This window comes from Schistocerca americana, chromosome 5, assembly GCF_021461395.2.
Source record: "Schistocerca americana isolate TAMUIC-IGC-003095 chromosome 5, iqSchAmer2.1, whole genome shotgun sequence".
Classification (NCBI taxonomy): Eukaryota; Metazoa; Arthropoda; class Insecta; order Orthoptera; family Acrididae; genus Schistocerca; species Schistocerca americana.
Genome location: NC_060123.1, coordinates 450,548,762 through 450,573,864, shown reverse-complemented (window position 1 = coordinate 450,573,864; position 25,103 = coordinate 450,548,762). Strand labels below are relative to the sequence as shown.

Genomic DNA, 25,103 nt, shown 5'->3' with positions numbered 1-25,103 from the left:
ACACAGACACAAGCAGACATTTGTAAAGACACTCGCGCACACACACTCATATCCATCCACACATACACAGACACAAGCAGACATTTGTAAAGGCCTTTACAAATGTCTGCTTGTGTCTGTGTATGTGCGGATGGATATGAGTGTGTGTGCGAGTGTATACCTGTCCTTTTTTCCCCCTAAGGTAAGTCTTTCCGCTCCTGGGATTGGAATGACTCCTTACCCTCTCCCTTAAAACCCACATCTTTTCGTCTTTCCCTCTCCTTCCCTCCGTCCTGATGAGGCAACAGTTTGTTGCGAAAGCTTGAATTTTGTGTGTATGTTTGTGTTTGTTTGTGTGTCTGTCGATGTGCCAGCGCTTTCGTTTGGTAAGTCATATCATCTTTGTTTTTAGGTCTATTATGTACTTTATTATTCATAATACGTAACTAATTCTTTTTGTTTTATTAGGAAGCTTGAGCAAGCAGTAAAGGAAACAAAAGAAAAATTTGGAGTAGGTATTAAAATCCAGAGAGAAGAAATAAAAACTTTGAGGTTCGCCGATGACATTGTAATTCTGTCAGAGACAGCAAAGGACTTGGAAGAGCAGTTGAACGGAATGGACAGTGTCTTGAAAGGAAAATATAACATGAACATGAACATCAACAAAAGCAAAACGAGGATAATGGAATGTAGTCGAATTAAGTTGGGTGATGCTGTGGGAATTAGATTAGGAAATGAGACACTTAAAGTAGTAAAGGAGTTTTGCTATTTGGGGAGAAAAATAACTGATGATGGTCGAAATAGAGAGGATATAAAATGTAGACTGGCAATGGCAAGGAAAGTGTTTCTGAAGAAGAGAAATTTGTTAACATTGAGTATAGATTTAAGCATCAGGAAGTATTTTCTGAAAGTATTTGTATGGAGTGTAGCCATGTATGGAAGTGAAACTTGGAGAATAAATAGTTTGAGCAAGAAGGGAATAGAAGCTTTTGAAATGTGGTGCTACAGAAGAATGTTGAAGATTAGGTGGGTAGATCATGTAACTAATGAGGAGGTATTGAATAGGATTGGGGAGAAGAGAAGTTTGTGGCACAACTTGACTAGAAGAAGGGATCAGTTGGTAGGACATGTCCTGAGGCATCAAGGGATCACAAATTTAGCATTGGAGGGCAGCGTGGAGGGTAAAAATCGTAGAGGGAGACCAAGAGATGAATACACTAAGCAGATTCAGAAGGATGTGGGTTGCAGTAGGTACTGGGAGATGAAGAAGCTTGCGCAGGATAGATTAGCTGCATCAAACCAGTCTCAGGACTGAAGACCACAACAACAACAAGCAACCTATAGTCATTTGTTGCTGCAGATGGTTTAACACTTGGCAAAAATGCGACACAGCATTATCGTCAAATAAATTTGTACCAACCATAGTCATTGCTTTATTGGGGTTATGATTTTCAGTGATGACGCAACCGATTCCCATTCTTTCAGCATTTCTCTTATTGCACTGGAAGATTGCTGCTTTACTGTTACTGCCTCCTCCTCCTCCTCCTCCTGCTCCTCCTCTCCACAACTTCCTACTGTGAAAAACACTGCACCTCCATAAGCTCTTTGGTGGTCATTTGTTGGCTGAGATCTCTCACAAGCTCGTCAATCTCATTGTTATCCACTTCTAGTTCTATGCTCTTGGCCAAAGACAAAATCTATTTCGCTACTGGCTCCACAGGTACTTATTCAAATGCCTCAGAGTCAAATTCAACAACGCAGTCCAGCCAAAGCTGCTTCCAAGCAGAAGTGAGAGTTCTCTTGGTAACCCCTTTCCCTCGCCATATCTATCATCGCGATGCAGGCAACAATGTTGAAGTGAAATCTCCAAAACTCTCTGAGAGTGAGATTGGTAGCCTCAGTCAACTCAAAGTAATGCTCAAAAAATGCCTTAGTGAAGAGCTTCTTAAAGTTAGAAGTACTCTGCTAATCCATAGGCTGGAGTAACGGAATGGTGTTGGGACGTAGAAATTGGATCTTGATGAATTGAAATTCTTCAAGAAAGTGGTCTTGTAGTCCAGGAGAATGGGCAGGAGCATTGTCCATTACAAGCAAGACATGGAGTGGCAGAGTCATCTCAAGCAAATATTTTTTTTTACCAAAGGACTAAATACTTCATTGATTCAATCACAAAAAAGATCACGTGTCAGTCAAACCTTGTTGCTGGACCTCCACATCACATTTAACCTGCTCTTCTGGACTTTACATTTCTTGAAGGCTCATGGAGTTTCTGAATGGTACACAAGCAGTGGTTTAATTTTGAAGTCGCCACCTGCATTGGCACGGAATAGCAGTATGCTATGGTCTTTCTTTGGCTTGTGACCAGGCATTGCATTCTCCTCTGTTGTTATAAAGGTACACTTTGGCACCTTTTTCCGGAATAGACACATCTCATCACAATTAAAAACCTGATGCAGCAGATAACCCTCAGAATCTATGAGCATCTTGAAGTGGCTTATGGAGTTCTCTGCTACTTTTGTGTCGGAGCTTATTGCATGGCCATGTCACACAACACTGTGGATGCCGGTTCTTCTCTTAAACTTGTCAAACCACCCACGACTTCCCTCAAACACTTCTTCAGCCACTGATGATCCTGGCACCTTCTTAACAAGTTCGGCAGAAATCATTCTCGCCTTCTCACAAATGAAGTTCTCATTAATGGGTCACCTTGCAGTTGCTTTTCTTTTATACATGTAAGGAGCAACCTTTTGACATAATCCAGAATGCGAAACCGTTGCTTAGATACTCTCTTTCATGCACCTATCTCCTCAGTCTTGTCCTTGAGAATAATGCAAGTAGTTGATGTAGACCAATTGTGCGTGCTAAATCAGCAACGCTTTCGTCATGTTAGCATTTTTCAATAATTTTAAGTTTCATTTCTAAGGTCATTTTCTGTCTCATATGGTTGTCGTCTTACGGCTTTTATCTTTGGAGACATTTCTAAGAAAGTTATTAAAATTTGCACACAGAAATCACTGTGTGAACACAAGTTTAGAAAAATGTGTGATAATAAGCTGCACTAAGATGGTAGCAGAAAGAGTGCTAAAGCCGGACTGCAGTACATATGTTTTGCATGTTATGCGAATTGTGCTTTATGGGAGGTGCTTGTGAAGCGATGTTCCACTGTATTTACAAACCCAGGGTATAATTTTAATCAAGAAAAGTCATCTTTCAAATAAAATATAATGCATTGTAATATTTTGAACTGTTTCAGACGTAGAATATGGTAACATTTTACCAAAAATTGCACATGAAATTTTTCAATTGAGGTGCCAACATTTTGTGGCTGTATCTTGGGGCCATGAATTTTTTGACAAAACAAAAAAAATTGCAGTTATTATTGGTTTCTATGTCTTGAGTTTACTGCAATGAATTAGAGTATTTTACACCAGGTGTGTTTTGCTTAGGTGTGTTTTGCTTTTATTTACAAAGTATCTTCTGTAGTCATTCTGGAAATATGGGTACATGATACTGGTTGTTTTTACATTTTGGTTTTTATAGATTAAAAACAGTGTTTCTTTATGAAGCTGGTGTGCAATTTACTTGTGGTGTTTCAGCCTCTTGTTCACATATTCTGCAAATGACAGCTTTTCGTTCATTGTTAGCGAAGGCTGAGGTTGAAAAAAAGCTTGTACTCACATTTGTCAATTTTTCAGTGGTTTTGAAAGTATTTTTTCTTATGTTACATTGGCATTTTTTCCACTTCACATTCCTTTAGAAATATAATTGCAGTTACCGTACATATATTCCTCATTCAGCACAGTGTTTATCAGAGTACATTTGTTTTTCTGGATAGTTGTGAGCATTGCCAACCTTTGACAAGAAATGGAAATAACACCAGTGCTCAGAATGATCACACAAGATGGATTGCAACAGCTGCTGCAGAAAGTGGCTGCGCAAACAAACATAAAAAACAAATGTAAATAAGTTTAAAAACAAAGATGATGTGACTTACCATACGAAAGCGCTGGCAGGTCGATACAAACACAAACAGACACATACATACACACAAAATTCAAGCTTCCGCAACAAACACAGGATATGTGTGTGTGTGTGCGAGTGTATACCTCTTTTTTCCCCTTAAGGTAAGTCTTTCCGCTCCCGGGATTGGAATGACTCCTTACCCTCTCCCTTAAAACCCACATCCTTTCGTCTTTCCCTCTCCTTCCCTCTCTCCTGATGAGGCAACAGTTAGTTGCGGAAGCTTGAATTTTGTGTGTATGTTTGTGTTTGTTTGTGTTTCTATCGACCTGCCAGCGCTTTCGTATGGTAAGTCACATCATCTTTGTTTTTAAATATATTTTTCCTGCGTGGAATGTTTCCCTATTATATTCATATCATTAAAATGTAAATAAGTTATACACAACTGCAACCAGTCACTTTTTTTCAATAATGATGCTTTATTACATGAACTGGTTTTCGAACCCTTTCAGGTTCATCTAAGTTTACATTGCCGAAATTTGCGCATTGTTCTAATTACCTGGTGTGGTATCAACAGATTATGCTTATCCATTACGGATATTTTAGAACCGTGACTGTGTGTTTCTTACTTTGTCCTGAATTTTGTAAAATTCTCCTTCCAAATCTGTACACTGCAAGCCACTTTGCAGTTTTAGGCAAGAATATCTGACAGTGTGAAGTAAGTGCCTCCTTTTGGAATTGATGTGTTTTGTACCAAACAAACCTGTACACAGCAACACATCTAAATGATTCCATATATACGTAACATTCATCTAGTGTAATGTATATATTCTGCTAAACTAGGCTCAGGAGTCAGAAACTGCAAGTAAATGTTTTTAATCTCTGAACTCGTTATTTAAATAGGTTTTCATTGGGAAATTGAAGACCTCATCACGGATCTTAAAAATTTCACTGTAAAAACAAGTTACACCATAATTTAAAAGATTTCTATTAGGTAAGTAAATGACAAATGGATTTTACTAGAAGACAGTTGCCCAACACATATGCATGTTGTCATAAACAGCAGTTGAGAAAAGGATATTCTTTTCTATGACCAGATGTTTTTAGAAACATAGCATATAAAGCAAGAAGTTATATTTTTCCCAATTGGAATTTCACTGCCTAGCTATTTTCGTGATTACCAAAAAAAAAGCATGCATTTTCATCCTCTTAGACAATGCAAATACATAATGAAAACAGTGACAAAAATGTTGAGTTTAAAGTGTTAAAAAATTATAATGTATCTATTTACTGTTGTTTTAAATTAAGTATTAACACAATAAATACATTTAACATTGTAAATTGTGTTTTATTCCAGTTCAGTCCCCACCACAAATCATTAAACAACCGCCAACAGATGAGCTACTATTTCAGGTAGCTCAACAACAAAATGAAAATGATAAGCCTTTCATCATAGAGTGTGAAGCTGAAGGTGAACCAGCACCTAAGTAAGTTTGCACATTGTACTTTCCACTTTTGTCTCTTTCGTTTCCTTCCCTTCCCATCTTTCATCCACCCTTTTGCGTTAAACCTACCTGTAGCCATATTGTATGATACAAGTATTTCACACAAGATGGGTGACAATTTCATCCCTTGGTTGTAAATACCAACGTTCATAACTAATTCTAGGTGTATAGGGTATATCAAAAAGAATCACCCGATTTAAAAAATCATAACTATTATGTTATTTGAGATATGTGCGTGAACAATGTGTTGGAAAGAGCAAACTCTCAAGTTTTACATAGTTCCCACTCGGCAGCAGCACTGTGTGCCCACTTCAGTTCTAGTAAAAATGGTGTCAGGACAACAGAAAACATTTTATGTTCTTCATTTTGTGCAGTGTGGGTCAGTAATAACTTTCAGCATGACTTTCGTACTAGGTATGGTGGGATCCTCCTACAGTACAGATCATTAAACGATGGCATAAACAATTCTGAGAAACAGGTTGTTTGTGTAAAGGCAAATCACCGAACCATCCCCGAGTGTCTGATGCAGACATTGAATGCATCTGACATAGTTTCACAAGGACTCTGCAGAAATCTGTTCATTGTGTAGCTTGTCACCTACAATGCCCCCCGATGTCCGTCTGCGTTGATGTTTACAGATCAAACCATACAAAATTCCGCTATTGCAAGCCAAGCTCTTCATGAAGGTGACAAACAGCAACGTGTGGAGTTCTGTAATTTCATTCTTGGCAAGATGGAGGATGATAGTTTTCTTCCGTGCTTAGTGTGTAGTGAACAAGCAACATTCCATTTAAAGGGAAAGGTGAACAGTCATAATGTGAGAATATGGGGTACAAAACAATCACGTGAAGTTGTACAACATGAGAGGGACTTTCCAAAATTTAATGTGTTTTGTGCAGTTTCAGGGGAAAAGGTGCGTGGTCCATTTTTCTTTGCCGACAACACATATCTGGATACACATGAGAACATTTTCCCACAGTTCGAGACTGATTCAAACGACTTCATTTGCCGACGGTATGGGGCACCACCACACTGGCATGTGGAAGTGCAGGAATTTTTAAATCAAACAATTATTGAATGCTGGATTGGTCACACTGGACCAAATGATTCACCCCTACATTGCTGGCCTGCAAGGTCACCGGAGCTGGCTGTATGTGATTTTTTTGTGGGAGTTTACAAAAGACTCTGTTTATGTCCCTCTGTTACCAACAATGAATGAACTGAGAAATCACATTACGGCAGCTGTGAAAGCTGTAGGCCTAACTATGAAGAGGTACAGGGGGTGGGGGAGGAGGGGGGGGGGGGGAGAAACTTCGAGTTTCCCATTCCTCAAAAAATCATTGTATATGTTTATTAGTTTCAGAAATATAGTCGTGCCAAATTGGATGATTCTTTTTGATACACCCCTGTATTGTCACGTTTACATAGCTCATTTAACACTATTACTGTAGTACATGTATTTCAGTGATAACAGAATTGTTGGAAAATCAGTATTATTTTGTAGTTTCATGTGGTTTTTCTCTTTCACCACTCAGCATTCATAAGACAGTACATTCTCTCTATAGTGTTTTGCAAATTTATTTGCGTAAAACAGTATGAACAAGGTTTGTAGCATCGATGTGTGTGATTTGTGAGGAAATACAAATATAAAGTGAAGCCCCCAGAAGGGGAGGAGGAAGCAAAATGAAACTTCACAGGTCGAGAGGGTATGTGATGTTATTTGAATGCTTACAATGTTGAGTTAAATTTATAAAGAAATTGGCAGTATGAGCTTGCTTATCGCTATGATGATGCACCCCCTGACCTGGATGCATGCACTAATTCGGTTGGGAATGGTGCCATAAAAGCTTTTGTAACCTTTCCTGAGGTGGGCTGGCCCACAACTTTTGTAACTGGTCATTGATATCCTGGCTACAGGCAGTGAGATGGAGTTGATGACTGAGCTAGCCCCACACACTCGGTCTGGGGATCTTGCTGTCAGTGGGAATTCCTCAGTATCATGCAGACATTTCAGAGAGGCCGTGCCCTGAATGAAAAGGCATTGCCCTGTTGAAAAGTAGCACCCCATCATACTGTCACAAGAGGGGCAGCACATGAGGATGCAGGATGTCTCTGACATACTGTTGCACTGACAGAGCTCTGTTGTTCTCTACCAGCTGTGCCCAAAAGTTGTGCTTGATTGCTCTCCACACTATGATACTGTGAGTAACACTGCTGTTTGTCTCCCAAACAGTAGAAGAAAATTACCTGTACTTAGGTCGCTACCATACTCCCAGATGTTGGTCATCCATGGTAGAGCAGAACTGTGTTTCATCGCTGAACACAATGTGATGCCATCCATCAGCAGTCACTGCTTCCTTGTCATGGTACCATTCCAAAGACAGCAGTTTGTGTTTTTGTGTTAACTGTAGCTTCCGCATGGGATAATAGTAGCCTCCACACAGTTGCTGGTTTCCTACCAATGACGTAGGATGATACAGAATGTTGCGAGGAGTCCAGTACTTGTTTTTGTATGGCAATTGCAAAGGTGAAGGGGTTACAATGTGCTTGTTCCACAATATGGTACTCCTCCCTTGTAGCTAACTGGAACTTTGACAGGGAGTATGCCTGCTCTCATATTTCCATTCAGGCCAACACTAAACCACTGTCACATCCGAGTATCCCGCAACTGTGAATACTGCACGATTCTACCAGCCAGCCAAATGGAGACCCACTATAAAACTGCTTTCAAATTCTGCCAGGTGCTGATAATGCTGTCTCCCTTGAGTACACAGTGTCTGCTTGTCTTTCAGTGGTCACTAAATATCTGACATAATCCACACCCATTATGTAACCAGGCCTGATAACAGCACTCTGGTTGCCATTCTATCACAGAGTGTTGCAACTCTTAAATAATTTACATACCTGCCAGTGGTGTGAGTTGGTGTGTATGTGCGTATGCATGTGCCAAGTTACATAAAAATTGACATTATTTTTTGAGAGCCTTACTTTCTTTGTCATGGAGTGCACATTGGTTTTCATAAACAGTAATATATAGAAGAGTTTTATCTACATGAGTTTGGAAACTTTGCATTGTTCCTAGAAAAAAATTATTTTGAGTACTGTAAAAATAAGTTACGTAGTCTTGGGGCAACAACGTTTTGCAACGAAACTGAATTATCCACCTTACACAGACATAGAAAATACATTAAGATTGCAAGTTTATTTGCAGTTTTTTTATGAAGTATTTTTAGAGATAAGTTACTCTGAAAGTATCGACCAGTAGATTGAGTAATCCATTTGGTGAATGATATATACTAAGAAACTGGCAAGACAGTTTTCTCATTATTTAATTGAAATTAAAATACTATTTATGTGATGATCAACACTTTATAGGTATCGATGGATCAAGAATGGAAAACATTTCAACTGGCAGGCTTATGATAATAGAATCTCACAGCAGCCTGGAAGGGGCACCCTGGTTATAACATCACCCAGAGATGAAGATCTAGGTATGTGTGTTGTGTATGTACTCGTTGAATTGGGTACATTAACATGTCTGTCAGAAATGTGTTGCTTAGTATTTTGATATTTTCGTCAAAGTAGAATTATGTCTTCAGTGATGACCAAAACAAAGTTTTCATATGATACTGGAAATCACATAAATATCTCATGTGATCAGCATCTGTTCCAAATAATATTTATCAAGAAACAAAGTAGCAAACATTGTCACAGTTATCAGAGAAAAGGCTTTAAGAAGAAAGCTCAGTTATACCAAGGTTAACACATATACTCTCTCCAGAGAATAATGGAAATTTGTGCCAGTAAGGTAGGTAAATTTGATTGATGTGCAGACGTTGTGTGTCTACATGAACAAAGCTTTTTGTTCCCTTTTGTAGTTAATTCTGTTATTTCTGCATGAGAAAAAAACATGTAGTACTTTCCTGTGCAAACATTATACATGTCATAATTTTTGTATCTTCTGTGTTAATAATATCTGTACAAGTTTCATGTCATTTTACTTACTTTTGTGACATGCAGTGGACACTGATGGTGACCAAAGAAGCCAAAAGCTGATTCATGACCAAATAAATATAATTTTTTAGGACATTAGGAGGTGTGAAGATGATTTAAATTTGTGGTGTGTTGGCTATAAGTCAAATTTTAAAATTATAATTGCAGAGTCATTGCTATGTATGTTTTATCTCATCTCATCTGAATACAGGTCAGTATCAGTGCTTCGCTGAGAATGAATGGGGCACAGCTACATCAAACTCAGTTTTTGTGCGGAAAGCAGAGCTTAATTCTTTTAAAGACGAGCCACCAATTTCTGTTACTGCGCAGGAGGGAGACCCTTTTAAACTCACCTGCCATCCTCCTGATGGATGGCCAAAACCAAATGTATATTGGCTGATACAGGTGTGTTTGCATTCCAGAAATTTTTTATACAACATACTTAAGTCATACAAATACGTATTTTTAATGAAAATGACACAAGTCAGATGCTTATGATCCAATGTGTAATTTTGTAATGATTTTGTTTTAATGGACCAAAACTGTGATAATCTTTCTACATATGTTTGCCATAGTTTATTTCTCAATTACTTCTTGTTTGTGCTTATGATTTCTAGGCAATGATAATTTTACTTGTATTATTCGTAATCTTTCTCCTTTTGCTGCCACAATAATTTAAAATGGGCTCTTTCTCGCTGTGTATTTATTATTTTCAGTTCTCCATTATTTGAGGAAATGCTTGTTATTTCAAAAACTGCTGAGCTCTTTATGCCAGTTTTGGTTCTGTCAGCTTGTATGGTGTGCATTGATTTTTATCATTCTCCATTTCAGATTTTTATGTGTATTATAATAACTGAAATTTTTAAGGTAATAGGTCCTACAGTATGAAATAAGTAACTGCAATAATGGAAATTCCAGGTAGGAATGTCAACAATGTAGAAAAAGATAGATTGCTACTTACCGTAAAGATGACATGTCATGTTGCAGACAGGCACGATTAGAAGGCAGTGAAATGTACCTTTCGGCCAAAGCCTTTGTTAGTAAAGAGAGGACACACACACACACACACACACACACACACACAAGCAAGCAAGCAAGCAAGCATGCATGCACACCTTACGCACGCATGGCCGCCAACTCCATCATCTCAGGCGTTAATGCAGCGTCATGTAAGACGCAAGCAGCAATCTGGAATGGGAGGGGAAGGGAAAGGGATAGTGATAATAGTGTACGGGTGGGGGACAGACAAATGCTGTCCGATAAGAGTGCGTAGGGACTAGACTCAACAGGTGCAGCAACAGGCAGTTGTGAGCCATGGAGGTGGGGAAAAAAGGAACAAAAAAAGGAGAGGAACGGGTAGAGATGGGCGGATACAGTGACGGAGGGTTACAAATAAACAGGATGGGAGATGAGAATGGGGAGGAGAAGATAGGATATAGAAGGTGGAAACTGTTGGGTGGAGGGTATGGGGACAGTATGTTACATTATTATCATAGGTTGAGGCCAGGATAATTACGTGAGTGGAGAATGGTTGTAAGTATAACTCCCATCCGTGCAGCTCAGAAAAGCTGATGATGGAGCGAAGGATCCAGATAGCTCGGGTAGTGAAGCAGCCATTGAAATCAAGCGTGTTAGTTCAGTTGCATGTTGTCCCACAGGATGGTCTACTGTGCTCTTGGCCACAGTTTAACGGTGGCTGTTCATCCTGATGGACAGCTGGGTGCTAGTCATACTAACATAAAAAGCTGTGCAATGATTGCAGCAGAGCTGGTAAATGACATGGCTGCTGTAAAAGGTGGCTTGGCCCCTTATGGGGTAGGATGAACCAGTACTGGAATAGGAAGTGCTGGGTGGGTGGATTGGTCAGGTTTTGCACCTGGGTCTTGCACAGGGATATAATGCTTGTGGCAAGGGATTTCTGATTGGAGTGGGATAGGGATGGACTAGGATGTTGTGGAGGTTGGGTGGGTGATGGAACACCAATTTAGGAGAGGTGGGAAGTATCTCGGATAGGATGTCCCTCATTTCAGGGCACAATGATGGGTAACCAAATCCATGGCGAAGGATGTGGTCCAGTTGTTCCAGTTCGGGGTGGTACTAGGTGCCGAAGGGGTACTCCTTTGTGGCTAGTTTATGGGGGTGGTGGGAGGCTTGTGGTTGTGAGGGCAAATGGCACAGGAGATCTGTTTGTGGACTAAGTCTGGGAGATAGTTCCTGTCTGGAAGGCCTTGGTGAGACCCTTGGCATATTGAGCAAGGGAGTTTTTGTCACTGCAGATATACCATCCCCAGATACCCAGGCTGTAAGGGAGGGATTTTTTTTGGTGAAAGGGATGACAGCTGTCAAAATGCAGGTACAGTTGGTAGGTTTAATGTGGACACAGGTGTGGATTGAGCCATCAGAGAAGAGAATGTAAACATCTAGGAAGGTGGCATGCTGGATTGAGGAGGACCAAGTGAAGCAGATGGGAGAGAAGTTGTTGAGGTTGTCAAGGAACGAAGACAGACAATAGAAATTATAATTATCCTCCCAACTAAAATGTGTGAGGTAAGTTACTGAGCAATTTCTTTCTTCCAAAATTTCTTGCTCACTCAACAGACATGACGTATTTGTAGCACAATCACAGCAGAATGCGAATCCTAACTGGGACAAACATGAAATTATGTCAATGCGATCATATTGAGTCGGCCATTCATGACAGCAGCTGTTACTTTCGCTAATATTTCTTTTGAAATAATTCTAGAAATTGACAACAGAAGGCAGCACCAGTTAAGGGGTAGGTCACGAGATCTTTGTACATTGTTCTCATACAAAATGAGTCCAGTTTTCAAGTGATAGGTGGTTCACGCATCGAGAAAATTGTGACGTGATCTGTACTTGGGCAAGGTCTTTTTAACACAAAGTTGCAGCCCGGCTTGCTCTCCAAAGTGATAACATGAAATCAAAATTTAAAACTTCACATTTCCTTCACTAGCCTCTATTGCCACACCATACTCTTCAACTGACTGGATAGACACCTTAAATCCATTTAGTGATTTTGTATAGGACCAGGATTTTCTCGGGTTCTCTGCAAGATATTTGATAAGGTATGACGCTGGTAGTAGTTATATTGATCTTTTTACAGAAGTGTGAATCTCTACTAACTTTTGCCTTTGTCATATGTGCCTTCTGTTTTGAACCGAGAGTGCAACAGTCTTGCTTCCTCAGCATCTTCCGAATTTCTGTCTGTAATCCACTTGCTCGGCGGGTAGTTCGCCAGAATGTGATATACGATCCCTTTAAGCGTCACCCATAATTCCTCTACATCCATTATAGTGGAACTAAATCGTATCCATTCATTGGTTAAGTGGGATGCTAACAACTGCCTACCTGCTCTCTCTAGTAAACATACTCACCTAACCTTCTTGTTTATATTATTAACTTTGGTAAATAATGTCACTGTTATATCTTTATCACTAATCCATTTGTCTTTATTGACGTTTTCGATAAGGTCAGGCCTGTGTAGCTACAAGTTCTAAAATATTTTCATAGTGTGTGGGCTCTCAAACTATATGCCCAAGACATCTTTTAGGAAAACGTGTCCAAAAGTACTTACCAAGACAGCCTGTCTGTACCCGCTGCAATGAATCCATAGATATACCAGTCTATAGTTAAAGTTGTCTCAATCTAATATTGCTTGATCTGGGTATTTCTGCACTACTGAGTGTAGATTTCCTTTGAATGACTCTGAAACTGTCATGGTGGAATTGAATGGCCAGTAAAACTATCCAGTAATTAACTTAATTTCAGCTAGACCTGTTGTACATGTCCAGATAACTCCACAGTGTCACTCATATTTTTGTCGCTACAGTGAGCACTCCCTCTCCTATGGCCTCTCGTCTTTTCCTCTGACATAATTCAGTGACACACTAAATATTTCAGAGATTTCTACTTTGAGTTTTAGCCAGCCCTCAATCCCAAAATAATTTGAGTCTGACAAATTTCCTAAAGGGCAGTAAATTTGGGAACATTGTTACAAATACTTCAGCAATTCACTGACAAAAGTTTGACTGTTGAAGGGTCTTTAGTCTGAACATGGCCTGATTTCACTATGTGCTTGTCGACTGGAGAGTGTTCATCAAAATACCTCAAATTATTCATCAAATTACCTCAAATTAGTGGTTTTAAGAAACCATGTGCGCTCCACAAGTACTCTGCTACCTGAGTAGTTGCTTCCTTTGTAGCTGCTTCCTTTGGGTAGTGGACCCTATCCTGTTAGGAGGGGTCCTACAAATCTCCACCCAGTAAAGCAGATCCAGAGAACTGCAACCAAGACCGCCACAGATTCAGGGAAGCCTTTGGTTGGGACACTACACTCGGCTCCAAATGCCACTACTTGTAGACAGCTGCACGCTATATGCTCGATAGCTGCACAATTGGGATGAGCCCCTCCAGCAGACATACTAAGTGCCCTTGGGATTTCTTTCCGGTCCTGAATGTTATTTACTTAAGGAGCTCCATAATACACCTAAAGTTGGAGCACCAAATAACTAGCAAATCCCTCCTCCTGTTTACCTGCTTGGACCTTGCTGAAGGAGCGGCCACTTGTCCCCTCAGAGGGTGAATGAGTGAGGCCAGACAGCCAACCTCCACATTGACCCTCGGCCTCGAGTGATGCAAACATGTTACCACCCACCACTCACCCTGCTGTGAGGGCAGATGCACTGTGTTGGTACATTGGAAGGTGCCCCAGCAGCAGTTACTGTGAACAAAATAAGTGACACTTGAGATGATCCGTGCAGTGTGAAAAATTCTCCGCTATTGCTACACCCCAAGGGAGCACTCTGAAGATGGTTGACTGTAACCAAAAGCACCTTCAGCTGTTCAAGAACTGTAACAAGTCGTCCTGCATCCTCATGCAGCATGCACATATCCTATCCATCCCAGCACAACTAATTTAAAAATTAAACCATAAAAGCATACAGAGAAACCTAAATAAGCAATTTGTTGTCCTCCTGATATGTCGTCAATGTAGACTGATGCCTTATTGAGCTGTGCAGCTGGCTGTTCAAAAGAAGTTACAACTGTGTTACAGACTGATTGAATCTATGTTTTACAGTTACAAAAATGCAAGATTACACCTGTTAAATAGAAAAACACACATGGAATTTAAGAATTAAACTACGGAGAAAAATCAGAAAAAGCTAAATAAGCAACATGCTGCACTGCTGGAGTGTAATGGGCAACAGCTGAAACCTGCACGGTTTTAAAGTGTTCTGGCTGACTACATTATGCCAGCTCTGCAATTCCAGATGGAGTAAGGGGTTGTGTTTTATGCAGAGGGTAAGAGAAGAGGAGTGGGAGGCAGCATTGGCAAAGAGTGACTGACACTTGGGAGGGGGAAGCAGAGGGTGCACAGGATAGGAATGTGACATTGACTTCTTCTGGCCATGGACACAGGGGAGCTGTGCACATCACACAGTGCACATGAAGGAGTGGATTGGGAGAGGGAAATATAATACAGGAAGGAGGAGACTGCGGAGAGAAGGGTATGAATGTAGGAAGAATTAAATTAAGCTCATGGGGCAGGGCTGGAAGTAGGTGTGAGGCAAGGGATAACAGAGATAGTGGCCTCGAGGATTGTGGGATTGAAGGATGTGCCCATGAAATATGTGAAATGTTATGTGTAAAAACAATGTAGTCAGGTCTTCCAGTCTCCATTTGTGTCAGCAATTTTAATCTGCTTTGGGATAGCGGCTATATCGGTTCTGCTGCGTCACTCATTTGTGCAGGTCTTTTTTTACTTTTCCTTTGCAAATACCTGCCTGGTAATGGGTTAACAGTTTTTAGTTATTATGTAGGCGTTTATTGATACACTTATGTTTTTTGAGATGTGTTTAATATATAAATCAACAATAAAGATAAAAATGATGTGTGAGGTGCATGATGTAGCATTTTTAATTAGTTTCTTCTGAAAATTCATGTAAATTCTTTGTGGCATGTGATGGCAGGAAAAAAGTCTGACCTGAATAGAAATTGGTTTGTTTGGACTTGCATTTGCAGTCAAATGATTATTTATTACATGTAATTTTTCTTTTTTCCTTTAGAATAATGATGGTGGTATTAAAAGCATCAATAACTCTCGTATGACTCTTGACCCAGAAGGAAACCTGTGGTTTTCAAATGTGACACGTCAGGATGCAAGTGATGACTTCATGTATGCTTGTGCTGCAACATCATTTTTCAGGTGAGTTTTCTTCAAAATGATTGTCAGTATGCTGTTCAAAGCATGGGCCATTTACTGTCAGCAAACAAATGTACTTGGTTCCTGACTGAACCAACTGAAGTGTGATTTAAGTGGTAACTGAATTGATGACATGACCAAGTACAGCTATGTTCAAGTCTAATGTTGTTCATTCTGTTTCACTCTATCAATAGGAAACCAGTGGTGGAAAATATCTTCAGGGACAGGCTTCACCGTATGTTGTTCATGTCATTAACAGCATGGAGAGAGGTTTAATAATTAAATGTGGAAGTTCTACATAGATTGACAGTGTGAAAGGTACAGTAGCAGGACAATTATGCTGAGGGTAGCGTAATTTGTAAATGTGTACCCAAGTAAAAGAAGCAAATGCTCACAGCAAGTATTGTTAGTTCTGTGAGAAAGGCAGCATGTTCTGCTATACTAAGAAAATTTGATGTAATACTATGAAAAAAAAGAGATTTTGTCAAACAGAAATGCCATCAAAAAATAAGCAAGAAAATAATAGAAAAATTTTTTTGTTTTAAGAATTTGGTTTTAAGACAACGGAGTAAATGAGTGATCACAGGTGAAGTACAAGTTGCAGTGAAGAAGGCATGTTGCATCAAAAGTTCCAGAAAAATATGGAACAACTGATTTTATGGGGCAATAAATATGTTTAGACAAGGATGAGTTTACCGCATCAAACAATTAATAACTGCTAAGTGTGCGCATTGATGAAGAAAATGTGCCAGTCAACTTCTGATTGATATTAGACTTTTATCGCAGGGCAGTGTTTCATTGTAAGAGTGTTGTGCCATCTTGCACACAAATGCACAGTGTAGAACAGTGCAAAATGGAGTGTAGTTCCATTGTGCGCATGAATGTCAGTGGAAATGGAAAACACAACTCTGAAAATAGCAAGTTTGCTTTTAAAGTTGTTTATCGTTAGTGAAGGGAGAAAATGTAGATGTCATCAGTGAGTGACTCCAATGCTGGAAGATCAAGCTGTATGATGGAAACAACCTTTTTAAGTGACTCAAGTCTGTTTAATGATCAGAGGGATATCAGTGATAAAATTCTCTGGTGACTCTGCTATACTCTGTGAAAATGAGGAAGATGTACAGGACATAATGAGTGAAATGAACAGCCTACTTAGCACAGAATAGGGATTGAGAGTAAACTGGAGAAAATGACAGCAACAAGGAGTAGCAGACATGAGATCAATGGAAAACCATCAAAATTGGGGGCCACGAAGTCGACGAATGAAGGAACTAACACAAAAACATATGACAGCGAAGTAAGGATGACATAAAAAGCAGACGAAGCCAAAGAAGGCATTCCTGGCCAGAAGCAGCCTACTAGTATCAAACATCAGCATTAATTTAGGCAATGTGGATTTAAGTTTGGAGGACAGCATTGTATGGAAGTGAATCGTGCACTGTGGAAAACTGGAAAAGAAGAGAATCGAAGAATCTGTGCAGGAAGTGTCACTGCTTGTTTCTCTATGCAGGCCGTGTTCCAAAAATGAACAACTTAGAGAAAGAAGCGGTGACACTTTTTGCAGGACCTGGCTGTCATTTAGCAGGATGAGGGCTGGGCACGAATGTCGCAATTGTGGCTGAGTTTTGCGATTGATGGGGCTGGTAAGTGCGGTGCCACACTGGGCATTCTCTGGAGTTCAGTCCTTGTGACATCAACGTGATTTGTAAGATAAAGGAAGCACTTTATGGCATTCTCTTCTCAACTATTATTGAGATCTGGTGGGCAATGGTCGACTCCACTTGAACTATCAACACAACTGGTACTGCTAAGGGTAATATATGATTCTCACATTGCTGGCAGTGGGTTATACATAACGCTGGTGACTACTTTTAAGAACAGTACAACTTTGAAACTTGTATCTGTTTTGTATAAGTTGTAATAGTTGCCACTAGTAAAGTTACGACCCTTGTACATAGATATAGCTGGTAATGTAATTGTTTGTACAAAAATTTTACTTTCCGCAAAAATAGGGCTAGATTCTTCGGTTTTTTTAATTGATGAACATCACCCCATCTTTTCAGTGAAAGGGAGAACACTAAAAGTCGGCAACATTCCTTCTTCGTGTACCCCTAGGAACATTTATGCTCAATTTTGTACCCAAGAGGATACATCAGCTTAATTAGTTAAATGTTAATTGTATCTGAAAGGAACAACTTAACCATAGAAATATATTAATCAGTTTTAAGTGATGAAAAGTAGTAGTAGAAGTATTATATTCAGTTCATAATTAAATGATTTTGTGTAATGGTTAATTTAACTTTGGTGTACCATCCGAGATATCTTCACACACTCTTGGTGGTGGTGGTGGTGGTGGTGGTGGTGGTGGGGGGGGGGGGGGGGTAAAGGAACCCAATTTTGGGGGGGGGGGTTATGTGTATTCCATTTGTATTCCACTGCTTTAGTTCAACTAATGAAAGTACTACAGTCTGTTTTCACTCAGAAGATTGACTGGGTAGTTCAGTCAGGTAAAACACTAAAGAATAGTTTCAGTTGAAACAATGAATACGTGATTTATCTGACAGAAAAATACAGACTAGTTTCTCTTGAAAAGAAAGAATGAATTACTCAATCAATATTTATCAATAAGCAAAAGTAAAACCGCCTGTGTCAACAGTTTTCATTCAGTTGGTTCCAGAAACTGGTTTCTCACAAAAGCCGTCATTAAGCTGAATAAAATACCACTGTGTCTTACTAAGTGTTGTCTGCTTGTAGATGATGTGACTTTGCCTTTCAGTGATTTGGAGACTTGACTCACATTTTCTATTCTAGAATAACCACCACTTAATGTGCAATCATAACCCTGTAACAAATCATTTACATATGTCGGACAGAGAGAGGGTGGGGGGTAAACACTTTGTGTATAAAGAGGTTGGTTAGTTTACGAGGCTGTTCCACTACATATAATGTATAAAGAGTGTTTCTTTTTAAGCTAAAGTGAAAGTAAGTGTTCAGAAGTACATTACTTTCTATTAATGTTTTGACAGCATATCAAGTGTCACCTGTATTTGTTGTTAAAAAGCTTTCCTTAACTTTTGATGCCTTTTTACATTGGCTGTATTATCCTTCCATCATCTCAGTTCATGAAAACCACATGTAAAGCTAGAACCTATTGAAAATTTCTTTTGTCTTGGCTGTTGAGTATCATTGCTACCACAATAATTGTTTTGTACCACACAGAAAATGGAAGATATCGTCTGACATTGTGTAACTTTTGTTCAAGAATTCAGTGTGGTTCACTTTTTTCTTTTTTAGGAATGAATACAAATTAGGAAATCGTGTCATGCTGAATGTGGAACTGACGGGCTCTTCAGCTGCCCAGAACAGGCACCCACCAGTGAAGCAGTATGTGACAAGAAAGAATGAGGTGGCTTTCAGAGGGAAGAAAGTTGAAATGTATTGTATATTTGGTGGAACGTAAGTATTGCAGCAGTATATACTTCTAAGCTTGTTTCATACAGTTTTTGTTCATTACAGAATTGGATGTGGTGCCAAGTGTACGGGCTCATGTGGAATTGTAGTACTTATACTCCAGTGGAAAATACACACAGAAGTTAGAAAATGTGCAAGGTTTCTGACCCAGTGGCTCCTCCTGGCAGAGGAGTAGAAGAAGAAAGGAAGAGGGATGAAGGAAAAGGACTGGCAAGGTTTAGGAAATGGTAGAGCTACAGAAAAGTTGCCTAGAAACCCAGATCAGGGGTTCATACCCCCTCCCGTCCCTCCTGACCAGAAGGAGCCACTGGCTCAAAAACATTGAACATTTCCTTATCTTTTAGCTGTGTTTCTCCTGCTGATGCTATCTATCCAATTATATTTTCAAAAATGTATTATTTTCGTTGATATATTAGTACCTACACTCTGTATGGCAAGAAATGATTCCTGACATCTGCCAGTGTTGTTGCCAGACTTCAGTTACAAAGTGCAAAAGGCTGCCATCAGTACTGAATACAAGCCATAGTGGCCTGGATCTACAGCAAAACTAAGGTGGTGCCATACAGATATAAAACAAAAACAAAATTGCATTGTGGTTAGCTGCTTTTAATGCATGAAGCAGTTCCACAGGCTCACTTAAACTACCAGAGGTCTATGGGCTATAGAGAATTCATTATTACTGTCAAATATGTAAACCGACACTTTGTGATCTCAAAACAAAATCTGGGGAGAGAAATGCACAAGACATAAACAGCATATGTTGAGAAACAGCAGTGGTCACAATATGGACTTTCTGCATGTCAGTGGAGGATAATGCTACTTTGACCCTCATTTCGTGCTCATTGTTATAGTTGTCTGCTCTCTTAGTACTAGCTGATACTTGCTGGTTAAGATTCTCAGTACCTCAGAGCTGTTTTTATACAATATTGCAAAACACTTTTAGCATTTCATTTTTATTACCCCTTAAATGTCCAACTTATATTTCTTTATTTAATTTTTTAAAATAAAGGTGTAAAGTAAAGACTTTTGTATATTTTTTCTTCTTCAGATGTAGTGTCTAAGAAATAAGGTACATTTTTTCCTCCAAGTAATTAGTTTTGGAAGTGCCTTGTTGGTAGTTTCTTTCATTGTTGTTGTTTTTTAGTTGATTTTCCAACTTTTCCTATACTCCACTTCATTTTTATGTTTTCAGGCCTCTGCCCCAAATAGTCTGGAGTAAAGATGGCAGATCCATCCAGCCGTCAGACAGAATAACACAAGGCAATTATGGAAAGAGCTTAGTAATAAAACATGTAAATTACAATGATTCAGGTGCATACACCTGTGAGGCTAGTAATGGTGTTGGTGGTGCCCAGTCATATTCCATAAATCTACAAGTTATGGGTGAGTTTACAATCACACTTGTTGAGTTTCTGTTTTGCAGAATGTCGTAAATTCTAAAGCATCATATAGCTTTAAATATTCTTGTATTATTCTCTGGAATATTTCTGTATTGTGCAACTTGTAAGCGTACTAGAATAACTGCACTGTCTGAAGTAGCATTAAATTTCCCTCATAGTAAATATATTGCAAAAATTATTAAGTCAGGCAGTTGGAATGTTCCATCATAAAAGGACTTCATTTGCTCTTAAATTGACTAAACATCGTAATTCATGGAAGGTCTAGGCGTAGTATGTATGATTCTGCTCTGAACATACAACAACTTTTGAGCAACATTTCGTGTAATTTGTTGAAATTATAATTTTTTACAAGTACACTTATGCAGCCATTGTATTCATTGTAATATGCCTGTTCTTCACAGCTGCACCATATTTCACTGTTGAGCCTGAAATTATCAATGCAGCGGAAGATGAAACTGTAACTTTCCGATGTGAAGCCGAAGGTGTTCCTGATCCCCAGATTAAGTGGATCCACAATGGGCGACCAATCAGTGAGGCACCACCAAATCCACGCCGTAAAGTCACCACAAATAGCATTACTATTGAGAGGCTTTCAAAAAAGGACACTGGCAACTATGGATGCAACGCTACCAATAGTCATGGCTATGTGTACAAAGATGTGTATGTTAATGTGTTAGGTACGTACTTTATTTTATTGGGTAGAGTTGTCTAAAACTATTCACAACACATACTATATTGCAATTGATTGTGTTTGTATAATTACATGTCATTACATGTTATTGATTTCATTCCTGTTAATACCTTCATTTCATTTCAGTACATTATTCATTTCATAAATGCTATTTTTAACTATATATAAAAACAAAGATGAGGTGACTTACCGAACAAAAGCGTTGGCAGGTCGATAGACACACAAACAAACACAAACATACACACAAAATTCAAGCTTTCGCAACAAACTGTTGCCTCATCAGGAAAGAGGGAAGGAGAGGGGAAGACGAAAGGAAGTGGGTTTTAAGGGAGAGGGTAAGGAGTCATTCCAATCCCGGGGGCGGAAAGACTTACCTTAGGGGGAAAAAAGGACAGGTATACACTCGCACACACGCACATATCCATCCACACATACAGACACAAGCAGACATATTTAAATATGTCTGCTTGTGTCTGTATGTGTGGATGGATATGTGCGTGTGTGCGAGTGTATACCTGTCCTTTTTTCCCCCTAAGGTAAGTCTTTCCGCTCCCGGGATTGGAATGACTCCTTACCCTCTCCCTTAAAACCCACTTCCTTTCGTCTTCCCCTCTCCTTCCCTCTTTCCTGATGAGGCAACAGTTTGTTGCGAAAGCTTGAATTTTGTGTGTATGTTTGTGTTTGTTTGTGTGTCTATCGACCTGCCAACGCTTTTGTTCGGTAAGTCACCTCATCTTTGTTTTTATATATAATTTTTCCCACGTGGAATGTTTCCTTCCATTATATTGATATCATTAATTTGAATCCAACAATTACGTTTGTTATTGTCACTGTTGCATTTCGAAATCTTTTCTGTCGTTTTATTTTCCTCTTTCTGTTAGGTCTTTAAATATGTCTGCTTGTGTCTGTATGTGTGGATGGATATGTGCGTGTGTGCGAGTGTATACCTGTCCTTTTTTCCCCCTAAGGTAAGTCTTTCCGCTCCCGGGATTGGAATGACTCCTTACCCTCTCCCTTAAAACCCACTTCCTTTCGTCTTCCCCTCTCCTTCCCTCTTTCCTGATGAGGCAACAGTTTGTTGCGAAAGCTTGAATTTTGTGTGTATGTTTGTGTTTGTTTGTGTGTCTATCGACCTGCCAACGCTTTTGTTCGGTAAGTCACCTCATCTTTGTTTTTGTATATAATTTTTCCCACGTGGAATGTTTCCTTCCATTATATTGATATCACTATTTTTAACTATTGTAGAGATAAATGTCTAATTATTGCATATGTAGTAAGATCTTGATTATAGTTACCCCAAATTAAAAAAAAAAAATCAAATAAATTTTCCCTCGAATTTGTGGTAGTTACACAGTTTATGACGTCTTTCCTGTATCACAGCAGTTAATATACATGTCATATTCTTATTATTTCCTGATATTACAGTGTTAAAAATAGATTTTTAACTTTGATGCATTCCTTATCACAAGAGCACTATAATGTTGCAAAATTTTCCTGGAGGAGCCCAAGTCTAACAGCCAGTCAGGTTTAGTCTTCCTCCAGGTGCCTTGTCACAAACAGTACTGGATGACAATAAATGCTCTCCTGTAGACTGTGGCATAGCTATACTTTAGTGCTGATGCAAGTTCACTTGTTGTTCTCAAAAGCAGTTTTGTAATACATGGCAACATGGAAGGTGTTTTCCGTCATGTGTAATCAAACTTCATCGCCTTCCTGCCTCCCCCCCCCTCTCTCTCCCCCTCCCCCCCCTCTCTCTCCCCATCCCCCCTCTCTCCCCCCCCTCTCTCTCCCCCTCTCCCGCCCTCCCTCCCAACTGTACATATTTTTCCCAAATAATAATTAGTAAAAAAAAATTTAAAATCCTTAAACTCAATCAACTGAAAAGCTAGAATGAACCTCTGTACTCACTTTGGGACTAAGTACTGTACCAAGACTGAATTATTCAGATATCTCTTGTTGAACTAACAAAATTTTATTTTAATGAAAAATCTCTTCTTCAGGAAACAGTTTATTTTTAATAAAATATAGAATTATTGTTCTGTCGATGACATGAGGACTTTATTCTACTTTCTCATTACTTCTTGCTGTGCTTTCTTGGAGATTTTCATTGTTAAAATGCTTCTAATCTATGTCAGGTACTCCATTATAATATTTTTTTCGAATGACCATTGGTATTGTTTCAAACTTGCATTACTTTTTATGAGCAATGCAATTTTAATATACTGGTATTAAGTCTGATTAACACTTATTTGGGAGGTGGGGGCAAAGGAAAATATCATGTTGAAAATATGTTATGTAAGACATGATGTTGCAGCTTTGCCACCTGAAATAACTGAGCCACCACGTAGTGAACAGACAGTGGACGGCAGAACGGTAACGCTGTTATGCAGGACATTTGGAGCTCCCAAGCCACAGGTGAAATGGATACGTAATGGAAAGGAGCTAACCGGTGGGAGATACACTACTCTGGACAATGGGGACCTGGAAATAAGGTATTTTAATTGTTGTGTCAAAAAGAGTTGTAGCTATAAATTTACTTGTTGGTATTTAACCCTCAACTCAAGCAAATGAGTTGATCTAATGAAAAAGAAACACATATGGACAGTATATATGAGTATGTAAATCTCTGCCCAATTTAATATTACTGGTATTTAAAAAATAATAATTTAATATTATATTTATCACTTTTGGTGTTGGCAAGCTTCTAAAATGATAAAATGCTGCAAAGAAAAATTTTTATTTGTGGATGATGAAATTATATATTCCGCCAACCAACATCAGATTCCTATCAGCCGACAAGAATGTTGACCGATGGCATTGTTTAGAGGCCAGCGACTGATCTAAAAATTACGGAGCTTGTGTAATCACATTGCCCGGATACTGATAGAAAAGACCGGTAAAAGATATCTCAGGAACGCTGAAGTAAAAGTTTGATAAAGTAATAGCCGTTTGAACACTAGTAGTGTTTGGCTGTGGCCACCCAACAGTTTGTTGGCAACTCTTCTTCGCTGCAGTCTGAAAAAGTTCTAAAATGCAGCATAATAATTTGAAATGTGGAATTAATGAAAAAGGAAAGTACAGTCTTAATTAAAACACAGATTTTGAAATTAAATTAGCGTAATTATGTGCCAAACGTTACAGAGCGACACTTACATTTGTGAAACAGCCATTGAAAACGAACGAGAGAGAGAGAGAGAGAGAGAGAGATTGAGTGAGTGAGTGAGTGAGTGCTCACAGCTCCTGCTTTTTTATAATCCAAAAAAAATTACGGCAACTGCCTTCAGCTTGCTTCACAGTTTCGATACATAAACATTTCTCTCGATCTTTCTGTACTGGAACAGCAAAAAAAATCGTGACCTTTTCTCCTTACTTTGCAGATATATTTACAGGAGGGTAATTTATTCTTAATGTATTTTAGGCTTAATTAAAAGATTGGGCATGTTCTATTATTTAAAAAAATCAACATTTCACACTGTTCTACTTTTGCTCAAGGGAAAATTGCTTCTTGGTCATCCTGAAAGCCAGCTGTAGCATTCTTTTGGGGAAGGCAAGCTCTGTGACTATGACCCCTGTTGGCTTTTCATTTTGGAGACAGACTATACCTCCCCAGCATCTCCTACCCAGCTCTCTTATATCGTTAGACAAAATAACTTCACTGATCTCACATTTATATACTTTGTTTGTTTTCAGTTTATTAAATGAGTGCTTATTTGCAGTCATGTGAGCTACTATATAAAAAAGTTAAACATCTAGAACTGTCAGATTTCTGCCACAATGGAGAGCCTGTCCCAAGTGTAATATACTGTCAGTATGTTTTCGGTAGTGTAAATTTTACTGTCTTCACTTTCAATGGCTGGAATATTTTTACATCATCGGTGGTA

General features: G+C 39.0%; 1 protein-coding gene across 6 annotated transcripts in view; it reads left to right on the top strand.

Moving 5' to 3' along the window:
- The window catches only part of LOC124615414 (neuroglian), a 92,357-nt gene that overhangs the window by 9,156 nt on the left and 58,098 nt on the right, over positions 1-25,103 (top strand). For all 6 annotated transcript variants that reach the window (XM_047143284.1, XM_047143285.1, XM_047143281.1 and 3 more), the window contains exons 3-10: positions 5,297-5,426; positions 8,820-8,935; positions 9,649-9,842; positions 15,524-15,663; positions 18,955-19,116; positions 20,324-20,514; positions 20,933-21,208; positions 23,537-23,714. In XM_047143284.1, coding sequence (XP_046999240.1) covers positions 5,297-5,426; positions 8,820-8,935; positions 9,649-9,842; positions 15,524-15,663; positions 18,955-19,116; positions 20,324-20,514; positions 20,933-21,208; positions 23,537-23,714 — 1,387 coding nt within the window. The remainder of the gene's footprint in view (positions 1-5,296; positions 5,427-8,819; positions 8,936-9,648; positions 9,843-15,523; positions 15,664-18,954; positions 19,117-20,323; positions 20,515-20,932; positions 21,209-23,536; positions 23,715-25,103) is intronic.